At 55.6% G+C, this 15,068-nt stretch overlaps 1 protein-coding gene across 1 annotated transcript in view; it reads left to right on the top strand.

Annotated features, from left to right (window-relative positions):
- MYH9 (myosin heavy chain 9) overlaps positions 1–15,068 on the top strand; it is a 92,985-nt gene that overhangs the window by 27,920 nt on the left and 49,997 nt on the right. The window contains exons 2-3 of the mRNA XM_043563663.1: positions 3,005–3,356; positions 8,716–8,872. Coding sequence (XP_043419598.1) covers positions 3,024–3,356; positions 8,716–8,872 — 490 coding nt within the window. The 5' untranslated portion in view covers positions 3,005–3,023. The remainder of the gene's footprint in view (positions 1–3,004; positions 3,357–8,715; positions 8,873–15,068) is intronic.

Genomic DNA, 15,068 nt, shown 5'->3' with positions numbered 1-15,068 from the left:
CCTTAGAGTTGACCGTCCCCTGAGTGCATCGCTGGCAGCCCTGTTGGGACCCGGGGGCGCCTTCACCTGACTCAGGTGGGCACCGGAGCTCAGCTGCGGTCACCGAATATGGATATTCTTGTTTGCGCTGGTGGGAGGGCTTTAATAAACCCCATTGTTTGTGGTGACCTCTGCCCCCCACCGCCGCCATCCAACCCGCGTATTGACCTTGGCACTGCTGCTGACCCACATCACTCCAGCAGAGCAGTGACACCAAATGGCTCTGTCCCCGGCCTGGCCAAACAGGGCTCAGCTGAGTTTCATGAAAGTTCTGCTCAGAGAGGGGCACGGAGGACCACCTACATATAGGGTGCCCACCTGTGTACTCGGCACCCCCAGAGGCAGAGAGGGGCAGCTCCCTGTGTTGGTCTAGCTCTGAGGTGGTCACAGCGTGCCTCCCTCTCTTATAGGAAGTGCGGCTTGGCCTCCAGGTCTCTGGTGGCCATTGGGGGTAGACAGTGCTGCCCCGTAAGCGCCCCCTTCCCTCCCACTGAGGCCTGAAGGTAGGGCAGAATGAGGGGCCAGGTGGAGTGGTCCCCTGCCAGCGGCTGCCATGTTCATGGCCGGCCAGTGCACACCCACAGGTGGAAGACCAGGAGGGCAAGAATGTAACAGTTCTAGTGTGCCCTGCTTTTGGACCGGTCACGTGGTCCACACAGGGAAGGCTCCCTCAGCCTCCCTGCCTTGCCTGGTAGAGCCCAGTAACTGTGTGTTGACCGCTGTGGAATGTATTCCCCCACACGCCCCGTGTCCCACTCAACTTACCGATTGATCCAGCTTCAACGCCAGCCCGACTTCTTCCGTGGGACCCTAGGCACAAGCGTGCTAAGGAGACCCCAGGCCGGGGGGCCTGGTGGACCCATGACTGGATGGGGTGACAGTAGGCAAGTCACTTGCCCTCTTGGAGCCTGTTTCCTCATTTATAAATTGGGGATAATGAAAGCTCTTTTGCAGAGCGATTGATGGTGATGCGAGGTTGATGTTGGTAGGTTAGGGACCTAATGACTGTCCCCCTTTCCCTTCTTTTGGAGGGATCTCGTAAGAGGGCATGTGATAGATATCCTCGGGTGTCTTCCCTGGGCTGGGTTAGGAGAACTCTTAACCAGCAGCAGACTTAGGATTTGGGGGGACAGGGTTCAAGTGAATCCTTCTTACGTATTGATAGGAGATTGTCTTGTCCATTTTTGGTTTGAACTTTGCAAAAAGGTTGAGACCCAGCAGCCCGCGAAGCCGTGTGCTCTGTGTTCCTTGCCAGTCCTCGGGCAGGGCAGTGGCATGAGGGGGAGACTGGCTTCGGGAGCCTGGGTCCTGAGACTGGGGAGGCTACCTGGCCAGTGGTCAGATGGATGGCACAGAGGGACAGGACAGCTGATATTTACTCTGGCAGAGGGAAGCCTCCGATTTGCTTGAATGGCCTGGCCAGTGTGGGAACCGGGACAGCCAGAACTAAGCTGGTGAGGCTGGGGCGTGTAGGCGGCCTAGACCCCAGCCCCACATGGAAGATGAGGCCAGGCCGTCCCTTCCTGCCTTGTGGACTGCTGCCTGGCTCTGGGCCCTGCGTTCTCTCAGGGGGTGGTCCTTGCAGGTGGATGATGCCCCTGGTCCCCCAAGAGGGGACGCAGGGGTTTGCTTGGCTGGGAATGTAAACAAAGCCACCGGCTGGGGTTGCTGGGGGAGGCTGCCAGGCTCTGTTCCTTGGACTTGCCTTCCCTCCTGTGGGGGCTGGGGAGAGAGCAGATTTCCTGGAAAACAACCCTTTTCCTGGAGCGTGTCCAGGGGAGCCCCTTAGTCTTGATCTGGAAAGCATTTAACGAGCCCAGATAAGGCCTGGGCGGCCCAGACTTTTCCTTTTGTTCTCTCTGTCCCAAACCTCCAGCCTGGGGAGGGGGCCTTGACCTCACAAGGGAAAGGCCTTCCTGCGTTGTGAGCTGGGCAGTGAGCTTCTGGGCTGCTCCCCTGGTGGCTGTGGGCTGGCTCTATCTTGGACCATGGTTTCAGAGTCCTGCGTTCAGAGTCCTGAGGGCCCCTGCCTCAGCCTGTGAGCAGGAATAAGCACTGTGGTAACCATGGAAAGGCCACGGGACCGGGAGTCCTGAGTCCTTCCTGGGCGACAAGCCCCTGAACCTCCAGGAAGCTCCCGGATCCTCATCTGTAAAACGGGCCGAAGCACATTTCTTACCCACTCTGCAGCGTTATGACGAGGATCTTTGGAGACAGCAAAGGACATGCGAAAGCATTTCATAAACCATTAAGCCACACCGGCGTGAGGGGCTATTGTTTCATCTTTATTTTGCAAATGAGTTTTGAAAAAAAAGACACACATGTGCTTCAGTTCTCCTGGACAGAAATGGTGAGGGGTGCTTTCCGCGTTAGTGCCCCGGGAGGGAGGTGCTTTCGCTGCTCATGATATTTCCCGGAGCCTGACTTTTCTTCTCCCCTGATTTCTTTGGGCTGTATCATCAAGATGGAATTAACATCTCTTGGCCACATTTTTTTTTGTTTTTTGTGTTTTTTTTCTCTCTTGGTGGAACTCCGTGAAATAAAAAGTTTTTTGAACTGACGACTTCCATTACGTGCGGTAGCGGGGGCTACTGGGAAACTTGTTTTCGTGGGAGGTCCTCTTGAGCTGCGTGGTCACTTTCCTGCCTCAGCAGGTATAGCACAGTGACTATGGTTGCGTCTGCCTTGAGACTCAAATTACACTCGTCATCCGGCACGGCGGTCGTTTATAGATTTGTTTGGTTGTGGCTGGATCCTAGGATATACCTTACCGTTCGTTTCTCGCAAGATCTCTGACAACAACTCGTTTTTTTTCCGTCGTGTACATCTTTCTCCCAGTGCCTCCCAGTGCGGAAGTTTTGCTCTGCTCTAATGCCGTGCCGTTTGCAAAGCCAGGAGGTGCTCAGCGCTCCTCGTGTGGCTGATGTGGCTTGTACCTGACATTGTGTCCTTGTTTGTCCCGCAGGTCCTGGCTGTAAGTCACCATGGCGCAGCAAGCTGCTGATAAGTATCTCTATGTGGATAAAAACTTCATCAATAACCCGTTGGCCCAGGCCGACTGGGCGGCTAAGAAGCTGGTCTGGGTGCCTTCTGACAAGAGTGGCTTTGAGCCCGCCAGCCTCAAGGAAGAGGTGGGCGAGGAGGCCATCGTGGAGCTGGTGGAAAACGGGAAGAAGGTGAAAGTGAACAAGGATGACATCCAGAAGATGAACCCGCCCAAGTTCTCCAAGGTGGAGGACATGGCCGAGCTCACGTGCCTCAACGAAGCATCGGTGCTGCACAATCTCAAGGAGCGTTACTACTCAGGGCTAATCTACGTGAGTGCGGGGCCGGGCCCAGGGCGCAGGGGGCGCGGGAGGCCCGGGTCTGTCCCGGAGCGTTGGGGGTCTTGAAGAAAGCTGCGGTGACATCCTCCAGCTTTGGCACGCGAACATCCTAACGGAATGTTGTCACGGCATTATTTCACCTTTTCGCGTAGCCCGAAACACGACAGGAAGCCTGTTTGAGACCACACATAGGGAGAACATCATGATGTATGTGTGTGGGGGCCCACCCACGGGCCTTGGTCCTCAGTCTCGGTGGGGACAGGAAGGATAGTTCCTTCTAAAGCAAGGGACTGCCATGCCCTGGTTTCCCGCCTCGCTCCTTCCTCCTGCACCTCCTGGTCCCCTTCCCCCTCCTCCCCATTTGCTCAGTCTTAATGTGGAGCCTCCACCATCTTGTTCTTTTTAGAGGCCTGTGGGTGTGGCTTAGTTCCCTGGGGAGTGTGCTTTGAGCGGAGATGAGGACTTGAACCTTTGGTCCGTGCCGCTTGGCGGTGCCCCTGCCCTGCCAGGCTTAGCGTCCAGAGAACAGCACGTGTAAAGGGCCCGTGGCGTGCAGAGAAGGCGCGGTCCCTTCTCTCTCTCTCTCTCTCTCTCTCTCTCTCTCTTTTTTTTTTTTTAACGCTTATTTATTTTTGACAGACAGAGAGAGACCGAGAACTAGCAGGGGAGGAACAAAGAGAGGAGGAGACACAATCCCAAGCAGGCTCCAGGCTCTGAGCTGTCAGTTACAGAGCCTGACGCAGGGCTCGAACCCACAAACCGTGAGATCGTGACCTGAGCCGAAGTCAGTTGCTTAACCAACTGAGCCACCCTCTTTCTTCTGGCTTAGCAGGGCTACCTGTGCACAGAGACAGCTCCTCGCCATAGCGTTTTCCCATCTCCTGTGTAATAGGCTGCAAGATCTTTCAGTCTTAGGGTCACAAAAGTTATTGCTAATTTCTTATTTCTTCTGTTCAGTGTCCCAGGTATTTCCTTCTAGTTTTGTCCCAGGTAGGGAAGAACTACCTGGCTCTTATTCCTAAAATAGCTCCTTGTTTAGGTATGTTGTTATGTTTACCTTGGCCTTCTTGGTCTTGGAGCTGAATGAAACAGTTCTCAAAACTTTGTTTGAATTGGAGGAAGAAAACATCTCGAGATGCTTACCACCCTCTCATTTCATAGATGGGAAGCCCAAGCCTCAGACCCAGGGGTCAGCTCATGATCACATACGCAATACAAGGAGGTGCTGGGCTCCTCCTGGCACACGGATGGCGAGTGGCCCCCACAGGGTTGGCCATTTTGTTTTCTATACAGTTTCAGGGTGACCTCAGCACATGTTTCCACAGGGCACTTGCCCTGCCATCCTGGACTGCTACTTCCGAGTGCCCTGCCACGTGCCAGAGTCCTCTGTGAAGTCCCAAACCTCTTGGATTGACTGCCCAGGAGTTCTGACCGGGCCAGCCGCATGCCGGGGCTGTGTTACCTTGCCGATTGCTAAATCAGTCCATGATAATGAAGTTCTTATGTCCTGCCGTTGAAGACCACCCTTTGGGGATGGGCCTGATTAGTCAGGAGCTACCAGAAAGGAAATACACAGAACCGTCTTCTTGGAAAAGTCCTTTGTAGGCCAGCTTAGCCCAACCTGCTGATACGGCAGGTGAGGAGAACTGAGGCCTAGAGGGGGCAAGGGCCCAGTGCAGGATCATGCATCCTGAGACTGGAGCTTGGGGTTTTTTGACCCTCGGCCCAGCTATCTTTTCCTTGGTGAGAATGTCGTATGGGCAGAATTAAAAGCCCCTGTCCCTAAGGATATTAACCGCTGGAATTCAGAATTGGCGACTGGTAGAAAAACAAGGGGCCTCTGAGAAAGCATCGTTTGTCTGCTGGGGCAGCTGGGAGCCAAGTCCTATTGTCTGAGAGTGGGACGCCCCCCAGGCAGGCTCCACAGCAGATCGTGCCCACTCTGCTGTGCCCCTAAGCTGACACAGGCTCTGCTTGGTGAAGCAGGGCGATGAAGGTCACGGCACTTGGGGCCTCCAGGTCCTGGTTCAGATCCCTCCCCCACCACACGCCGCGGCTACGAGGAACCCCACTTCCTCGCAGGCGAGGACTCATGAGTGTGTGAACGCCAGCCAGCACCTGGCTCACGGCAGGGTCCGGACTGTGCCGCTCCTGCCGTTTGTTCTAAGTGAAGGTAGCTGTTCCTCTGCGTGGCCTTTGCTGGGGGTCTCTGTTCAGCTTGTGTCCTGCTAGGGATTTGCCGAGTGCGACACACGTCAGGGGGGCGGGGCCTGCCCTCGCCCGCCTTAGCTGGCTGCAGTCTTCTGTCCCACAAAGGGAAATATTATTAAAGCGGGTCCAATGATGGTTGCTTCGTTTCTCCTCCGCTAGCGCGTGTTTCCCTCTGGAGGCAGGCAGGACTCTTTGGTTGGAGGCGTTCACTCCTGTTTCTGTTGCCTCCCGTGTGCCTCAGACCAGCCTCTTCCTAAGCATCCTCCCCGGAAGAGAAGTCGATTGTCTCCGCAGTCGCCCTGATGGGGACCCCAGCAGGTGCAGAGCTGTGGGGGGATCGGAGCCGCTGGGCAGGGGATGCCGCCTCATTCACAGTCAACCTCTCTGCACACGACGCTCCAAATTGCGACCGGGGAGCCTTTGTGCAGCGTGTTCGCCTGGCATTGTGGGCGGCGTGGCTAATCCTGTGCACAGCTGCTCTGTCTGTTTCCTTGGGGGGTGAGGCCCCGGGACAGGGGGCGGCTGGGCACAAAGAGCCTCTGTGGCCCGTGAATGGAGCAGCTTCCTGGAGTAGCCATGTGGGAGCAAAGCCACTTGCTCGGTGTCCGTGCCTCCGCAAGCATCGAGAGGGAGGCTCGCCATCAGGGCTCCTTCCTCCCACCTGAGCTGCTGGGCTCACGGCCGCTGGTTTGATGGGATTAGCCCAGAGAACTTTGAAGGTCTCCAGAGAGAACCGTCCACAGGACCATCTGCCCACCCAGCTGTCAGAAAGCCTTGTCCCGGGAACCCCCGGTCCCCTTCTGCTGTCATGACCAGCTGTTTGCAAACATCTGGCTCGGAGGCACGCCCTAAAAGTGTGGCCCTGTGTCCTTGGCTTTCATCGGGCCGAGTTCCTAGAGTGTGGGTTTTCTCAAACCCCAGGAACAGAGCTCAATTGTTTCTGAGCTCCTGGGATGACCTCACTGCTCCCTGGCCTTATCTCATCCTGGCCCGACAGTCCCATGGAGGAAAAACCAGAAGCCCCCTGCTTTCCTCTTATCTTCCTGTGATACCCGCGCTGCAGGTGGCCCACACCACGTGTGGCCTTCTCTGCTTCGGAGCTTTCCTGGTCCCTTGTGAAAGAGTCGTTGGAGGGAAAACAAATGACTGATTATCCCAGGAAGAAAGAAAATTGAGGGCCCCGAGTCCCCGCCTCCAAACAGAAGAGGCAGCCAGATGCACTTGGTCCTTTCCAAACTTGGCTGCTCTTCGGCCTGCAGACCACTGTGGGTTACTGGGTCCCTCTGGAGCTCCGCTTTTATTTTCATCTTATTTTGGAGAGAGTGAGCCAGCCTGTGCACCGGCAGGAGAGGAGCAGAGGCAGGGAGACTGAGAGTCTTAAGCAGACGCCATGCTCTGCGGGAGCCCGACACGGGGCTCGATCGATCCCGCGACCCTGGGATCATGACCTGAGCCGAAATCAAGAGGCGAAGGCTCGACCTACCGAGCCACCCAGGCTCTCCTGGAACTCTGCTTTGAGTCTTTAACTTCTGTTTGGAAAGTCCACGTGCCATAGCCCTTGGCCGCAGCTGGAAAGGGCTTTGTCCTTGCGACTGGTTCCCGTGTGGAACCTGTCTTGGGGTTCAGCCACAAGACCCATCTTCCGTTTTGGCAGGAGCGGAGAGGGCAGGGCGGGATGGGGCTGGGTTGACACATAGCACAGTGCCCTGTGGGTGTTGGCTGCTATTGGACCGAGGGGCACAGCCGTGGACAGTGAGGGTGGAGGCCACTTGTAATGAGGAAAACAAAAAGATAGGAGTTCAGAGAACTGGCCTCTGACCAGGGAGGTCTGGCCTGGGGAGGGGGAGGGGGAGGGGGACACCAAGGGCTGCTCCCAGCTTTGCCGTTAACTGCTTCATGGCTTTCAGCTGTCACTCAACAGAGTCAGGGCTGCAGGTGTGTGTGAATCACAGCTTTGCGTGGCTGCTTCTGGAACTCTGGTGTGTTGTCCTCGGAAGAGGGGGCTTGGGCTGCGTTCCCCCCCCGCCCCCCGTCTGAGCACCTACCACCTGGGTGGCTTCAGGAGTCATGCCCAACTTGTTCGGAGTCTGTCTTTTTTTTTTTTTTTTTTTTTTTTTGGCCCGGGAGACAGATCTTGGAAGACAAAGGAGCAGGTTATTAGAAAAAGAATTAGTAGTCACAAGTTAACACGAATTTACCTTAAGCCCCTGAAGAAAGACAGAGCCAGTTGCCACTGGACCCTACTTTCCTGACCTTCTCCGAGCTCTCCTCCAAGGCTGTCCTGGGTGCGTGCCAATCCTGAAAACTGCTCAGGGAGGCATAGAGTCCGGCTGTCCCCACTTTACAGATTGAGAAATGGAGGGAGAGGGCGGTTAAGAAACTTGGCCCTTGCTGGGATTGAACTCAGGACGGCTGACTCTGGGGTCGGATTTTAATCCCATCAGGTCAGACTTGGAGTATTGGGTGTATTTTTGGGTGCCTCACGTGAAGGGTGTTGGCTAATCGGGCTCCCCCTTCTGAGAAGACTCGAGTCTTGGAGAAGGCTCACGGGGGACATGAAAATGGTTGAGTTTTTGAGGGATGCTCACGTGAATGTCTCTAGACGATTCGAGAGGGAGAGCTGTCAGCGATATACTAGCCCACAAAAGGTCTGATCGGGGTTTTCCCGATGCTGGAAAAGTGTAGGCTTGCCTGTCTCCCCGAGAGTCCTTGAGGGCTGAATACGTTGTGTTTCTGCACAGTTTGCTTTTGCTGCAGCCCGGGTCTTTTCTCTCTGTGCATCTCGTGACGGCAGACACATCTCTTATTGTCCCCGGATCTGAGTTTTGTCACTGGACTTGTACCGTCTGCGCAGCTTGCCACGGCTCTTGCCCGAGGCACCTGCTTGTTGGCGCACAGAGCTGGCAGCGGTCACGCCGTCGGGGGAGGACCCTTGCTGAGTGAGCAGAGATGGTGCCGTGCCCATGCCCCCGCAGCGGGCCTGGCAGGGCGCGGCACAGAGAGTTAGGGCGTCCCGGGGTGCCTTCACAGCAGCCCGAATCCGGGCCCTTGGTGGCAGGTGCAAATTTGCCACCCAATTTGCACCCCCTTGAGAATCAAGACTGCCTAACCCTTTCCTGTTTGCTGCTCTTTTCTTTAGACCTATTCAGGCCTGTTCTGTGTGGTCATCAATCCTTATAAGAACCTGCCCATCTACTCCGAGGAGATTGTGGAAATGTACAAGGGCAAGAAGAGGCACGAGATGCCCCCCCACATCTATGCCATCACAGACACTGCCTACAGGAGTATGATGCAAGGTGAGTGCCTTGACCTTCCCTGTGGCTCAGTCTTCACGTGCAGCCTCGTGGACAACCCTTGCAGGTGCTCATCCACATTCACGGTCACAGGGATCTGGGGCCTGGATTGGCGTTGGTGATGGCGCAGTGCATCGTGGAGGTCTCTGAGCCAGTGTGAGAGCCGAGGCCAGTGGCTATCAAAGGGCATGTTTGTATGTTGAGAGAACATTCTAGAAGCTCTAAAAATAGAGTTCCTAGTTATCGCAATTTCTCATTCTTGTCAAGACCCTATGTGCCAGTCTCCTCACTTACAGGTCCCGTCTTCTACCAGGTACTCCTTTTTCCTCCTCGTTTTTCATGTCTTTTCTCTTGTTGCTTCCTCACAATCTGGAAACGCACTTGAGTTTTTCTTTTCTTTTCTTTTTTTTTTTTAAAGTTTATTTATTTATTTTGACAGGGAGAGAGAGGAAGCATGAGCAGGGAAGGGGCAGAGAGAGAGGGAGAGAGAGAATCCCCAGCAGGCTCGGCACTGACAGCACGGAGCCCGACGCGGGGCTCGAACTCACGAACTGTGAGATCATGACCTGAGCCAAAGCCCAGAGTTGGACGCTTAACTGACCAAGCTACCTAGGTGCCCCTTAACTTTTTCTTATCTCTAAGAAACAGACACTAAGTCTCTCTTGGATTCTGCACCCCCCCCCCCCCCCCAGCTTGTGTCCACTCTCTGTCTTCTCACACTGGAACTTGAGAGAGGAAGTACCACGCCCCACTGGCCCCAGCACTTCTCCACTCTGACAAAGGTTACCCTCCCTGTGTTGCTGTTTCCACAGCTCTCGCGTGTTCTCATCTTACCTAACTCTCCCCAGTGTTGGACAATCTTGACCGCCCCTTGTGACAGCCCTTCCTTCCTGTGTGACCCTCTCTCTGCTTCTCCTGATCTCTGGCCACCCCTCCGCGCGTCGGTGTTCCTCACGGCCTCACCGCTTGCTCAGCTGTTCCTCTGGATGACGGACCCATCCAGTTGAGTGCCTTGACCGGCACATTCTGGGGGAGGATCGGGACCGTCGCCTGATTGATGCTGGCCCTTTGCTCCTGGCTGCCATTTCTCCGTCTACCCAGCCACCCGGGCCCAGCGGTTCCTCTGCTCTCCTCTCTCTCTTTCTCCCTCCTTTTCTCAAGTCCATTAGCACTTTCTATGGGTTTTATCTCTTCATATTTACGACCCCCTTTCCCCTCTTTCGTCCCTTGGCCCTGACCTCAGTTATGGCCTCTGCAGGGTTTTGCCTGCACTGTTGCTGTGACCTCTTAACCTTCACTCTTAATAGAGCCCTCCCTCTGCTTTTGACAGAGGGTCATCTTTCTAGAATGCAAATCTGATCAGACCCCCTGATTCAAAATCTTCAGAAGTCTTGAAAAGGCTCCTCCGTGGCCCCAGAGGTAACTCTGCAACCCGCCAGCAGCATGCAGTGCCCTTTGTCATCGTCTTTCCACTGCCTCTGACTTTCCTGCTATGGGGACCTCATCCGTTTCTCTACCAGGCCTTTCTGCTTCAGGCCGCCTGGCCCGTGCCAGCTGCCTGTAGTGCCTGGCAAGTCCCTACTCCCTCGTGAAAGACCAGACTGAGGCATTCCTGCCCTCCAGGGAGGATGTCTGGACTAGATTTGGTGATACTTCATTTGACTTAGGTGCTCACAGACTTGTTTTTCCCTCCTAGACACAGACAGGGCCCATGTTGCCTTTATATTCTCGAGCTTAGCCAGGTGCTTGGCCTATGGCGGCATGTCAATGTCATTCTGAGTCAAGCCCAACTTCCAGGCCGGGCTGTATTCCCAAACCTCATACTGATAGTGCTTTTCCAAATCCGAATACACGCGCCTGCCTGTTTCCTTTAAACTTGGCCACGAAGCTGGGCAGTGGTGATAGAGAACCTTGCTGTATTAGCAGCTTTATCTGTGGCATAGTGGTTTGAAGGGGCGGCCCGCGGGTCTGTCTCGTGTCGTACACATAGTTGTTGTGGGGAAGGCATTTCATTGCCAAGCTCAATGCATTCTGCAGCATGTACGAGTTTGGCCTAGCCTTTGGCTTATGTTTACATCGATGAAAATTTCTTGGGGAAACCAGCCCATTACTTTTAAAGTGGGATGTCTGTTTTAAAGTGCTAACTAAAGCAGTCTGGTGGGAGAACATTCTGTGAGATTCCAGAAGAGCCTGAGTCTGTGTCTCTAGAGGTTATGAGTCATTTTTCTCCTAGCTGTCTTAATTGGCCCAGTGCAAGTTCACCCCAGAGTCTTCCTGAGCTCTGCGTTGCTGAATTAGGGCACATTCCCACACTCGGATCCTGGATTTGAACGGTTTTCTAGCATGTGGCCTTCCTTTACTTTCGGACAAGCCATTGTGGCAAGGGCAATGTCATGATGTGGAACATGGCACCAGCAGCTGGGGGTCCTTAGAACTGGACTCCCAGCCTTTCTTCCCATGTCTTGCGTGACTCCTTCCTAAAGAGATTTGCCCAATTTTTATCCAGCAATAAAAAAAATTTGAGGAGCACAAGTCAGCTCCATAGGTTGGAGATAATTGAAAAACGGAAAGGGATATCCAGAAGGCTGGAGCTTTCCTTCATGTTGACCGGGAAGCTTTGGCCCTAACAGAATGGTCTTGATAGGAAGCGAGGGGCTTCCCAAATTACAAGAGCAAGTGGGTGGGCGTTTCATCCTTTGGAGACCAGGGATGCCAATCCACTGTGGGCCCAGGAAGACAGGGGCCTTGGTGCTTCTTTTTAACGATCTGTGGGAGTTCAGGCCCACGTAATTTCTAACCCTCCGTCTGAGAGGTTTTCCCTCACCTTCTGCATGATGCTGGACTTGCTGCAGCCCTGAGCCCCCACGGTGACCCACTGAGAATATTTCCGAGTCCCTTCTCGCTGGGCACAGCTGACCTGCAAAGCAGTTAGCCACAGGTCTCTTGTTCTTGGAGCAGAGAGGAAGTTACTTAACAGGACTTAATTATGGACAGTGGTACCTCGGGGTCAGCGGGCTCTGAGATGAGCTCCTTGGCACTGGCTTTGGGGGGAAACAGGGTTGTTCTCTGCTACTCACCTCTTAAAAGGCACAGCCAGATAGTTCCTTTTCTGCTTTTTCCCTAAACAGGGACTAGAAAAAGGTTTCCTCCCTGAGCTGCCTGTGGCTTATGACATACTAGCATTTATTCTGCCAAATAGGGTAGTTGGTGGCTTTGTCTGGGGACTTTTATGAGAGGAGCTCTTTGCCTGTTCCCGGGACCTCCCTGCCTTTCATCTCTTAAACTCTCTGGTTTGCCTCAGTTCTAACGTATGCCTCTTGTCCCGCAGTTAGTATTAGTGGTGTCCATTTTCACTTTCAAGAGCAGCCCAGTTTGGGTGATAAATTCTATGGTCACCCTACCTATTTGTCAGAGTGAGCCAGGGCTTCTCAAACTTGGCAACTCTTGACTTTGGGGCCGGGTAGTTCTCTGCTGGGGGTAGCGGGCTGGTCCTGTGCATTGTAGATGTCTAGCAGCAACCTGGCCCCTTTGTACTAAATGCCAGCGGCACCCTCCCTCTCCATTGTGACAACCAGAAACGTCCCCAGACTTTGCTACTAGATGTTCCCTGGGGGGCAAAACTGCCTGCACTTGGGAACCACCGGACTGAGCCCTGCAGAGTGGTTTTATTGAGTGTCGGCTTCCGTGGGTCAGTAGTGCCTCCGCCTTGCCAAGGATCCAAGACTCAATGCCAAGGGATGCTGCTGGGATTGATTAGTGCTGTCTGCCATGGGCACAGGATGGGGCATGGCAGCCTTTGGCACCCTGGATTAGTCTGTGGAGAGAGGAGGTAGAAAGTGCCGGAATACCAAGAGGTTTAGTGCATTACTCTGGCACTGGAGACCCTGGCAGTCCAGGCGGAGGGATGGGACGTGTTTGCACGCAGACATCTGGGGCCGTGGCTGTAGAAGAAGACAAGCTGCCACCGTGTCGATTGCGCGGCTGCAGCAGGTGTCCTGGGAGTTCAGGGGAAGGTGTGGCCACCCAGGCCTGGGGTGGTCGGGGAGGGACCGGGGAGGCCGGCTCCTGCGGAAAGGCTGGCAGGTGTGCGTCAACAAGTGGTTACAGTGTAGCCCAGACGTGCCCGGCAGTTCTGTTTGTTTTAAGCCTCGACCTTGGGTTTAATTAAAGTTGCGGTGACTTGGTCGGTTCACCCTCCCAACCCTGGCTTCTTTTCCACGTATGTTGCCGTGGCCATGAATGGGTTCTTCCTGCCTCAGGGATTGAGCCGGTCCTTGGTCCTCGGGATTCCGTAAAGGGCCGCTGGACGAGAGCGTGAGCCCCTTGCCGGGCAGGGGATAGCGCTGTGGGGCATGAGGGCACGTCCCGGGGCAGGAGCGGCACGCGGCCTGTTGAAGGCGCCATGGGGTTGGGAAATGGCACCCCGGGCTCCCGGCGGGACCTGGCGTTCTGGGCTCTCCCTCTGGGGGTCAGGCTGTGTGCATGTTCTTAGGGGAGAACCGACCAGTGAAAGAATCTGACTCGAGCGCAGCTCTCTCCTCAGCGAAAGCAGAAAACCTCTTCTGTGCCGATTAGGTAGAATGCCAGGTCCGGTTCGCTTTCGGTGACTTCATGGTATTTTAATGAGCTCCCAGCGTGTCTGGGGGAGTGGCAGCGGGGTCTGCTTTCATTCCAGGCCTAAACTAATCTGAGAACTATTTAACCCTTTGCTCTGGGCTAATCCCACCTCTGCGTCTCAGCAGAAGCTGCCCGGAGAAGCGGCTGGTGCCCCAGCAGCTGCTCAGAGTGTCCGGCGGATGTCCGAGCGCCCTCGGCGGCAGGCTGACCTCCGGGGTGACCCGGGGTTGAATTCTAGTGCTGTCTTCGTATGTGAGTGTGATCCCTGTAATTCACCGGTGAAGGGACAGGCCCAGAGATGAATGCTAACTGACTTGCCCACTCAGCGCCAGAGACCAGGGCCTCCTGATTCCGTCCCCCCGTCCCGGTGCCTGTCCCCCAGGGGCACCATTGCCCCTCGCTCTCTGGCTGGCATTTGGAGGACTTCTGTGTGTCTGGCTGGCTGGAGGCCCTCGTTCCTTCTCCACACTCTCTCTGCCAACTGCTGCTGTTGAACTCTCTGCTTTCCGAGGCCTTTCTGAGGGAAAAAAGCACCAAGCGGGGGAGGCGCTGGGGAAGTGCTTCGTGGGGACGGGGAAACATGACCGTGAACACACGCACCAGGACAGGCGGCCGAGGAAACCACAGATGGGATGACTCCACTTAAGCAGGAACGTGCCGGCCAGGGGGCTCGGGCCCTGCCAGAGAAGCACTACCGTGCACGCAGAGGCCCCCGCCAGCCGCAGGGAGGTCTGGGGCCAGGCCCCAAGTGCCCACGTGTGGTTGCCTTCCCCACGGGCGCGTGCCCCCTGCCCACAGGTGGTCTCTGTGCACCAGACTTGGGCCCACCTGGAGGAGGTCCCGAGAGGCAGGTGAATGAACTTGAGGAGGAGGGAGAGAGCCTAGCACAGAGCAGGGAGCCTCGCCTCGCCTTAGGGCTGCGGGGCTGGTGGGAGCGGCTTTGATACAAGACAGGCACGGGTCACCCACGCCAGCAGCCTCGGCTTTAGGAGGAACTTGTCTTGTGAGCCAGAGCTGTGATGTGGAGAAGAGCGGCTGGGGTTGCCCTCGATTTGGGTTCCTGACTGATGGGGGGCCGCTGTCGCTGAGCCTTCCTCCTCTTGTCTGCCTCTTGGCTCAATGAAAACGTACGTGGGGGGGGGGGTTGCGGGGATGAGACAAGGGGCCTGGCCTGCAATCAGTTTTTGACTTCACCGTCTCTGCCCTCCACGTCCTGCGTTCTTTCCCTCCATGCTCCCACTCGCTTAACGGAAGTGATCACCAAATGCTCGCTCCAGGGCAGGCTTCTTAATCTCCTCCGAGAACAACTCGGGAGAGTTCAGGCTCTGGTAGCAGTGTGCATGGGAAGTGACTCGTCAAAGCCACCTTCCCAGCAGCGGCCGCAGAGCACACAGGTGTGCTCGGGCAGACGCAGTCTCCCTCGGTCTCCCGTCTTGTCCGTGGCCCCCAGCGGGCAGCCGGAGGCCTGCGGGTCGACATGGCTTCAGCGGGGCTTCAGGAAAACGTTGTGCACTTGGAAGTGGCTCTTTTCAGCAGTGCTGAAAGGGATCCTCTGTTGACATAAGGTGGGGACCCCGGGGGT

This window comes from Prionailurus bengalensis, chromosome B4 (assembly GCF_016509475.1).
Source record: "Prionailurus bengalensis isolate Pbe53 chromosome B4, Fcat_Pben_1.1_paternal_pri, whole genome shotgun sequence".
NCBI classification, from domain to species: domain Eukaryota; kingdom Metazoa; phylum Chordata; class Mammalia; order Carnivora; family Felidae; genus Prionailurus; species Prionailurus bengalensis.
This window is presented reverse-complemented; position numbering and strand designations above follow the sequence as displayed.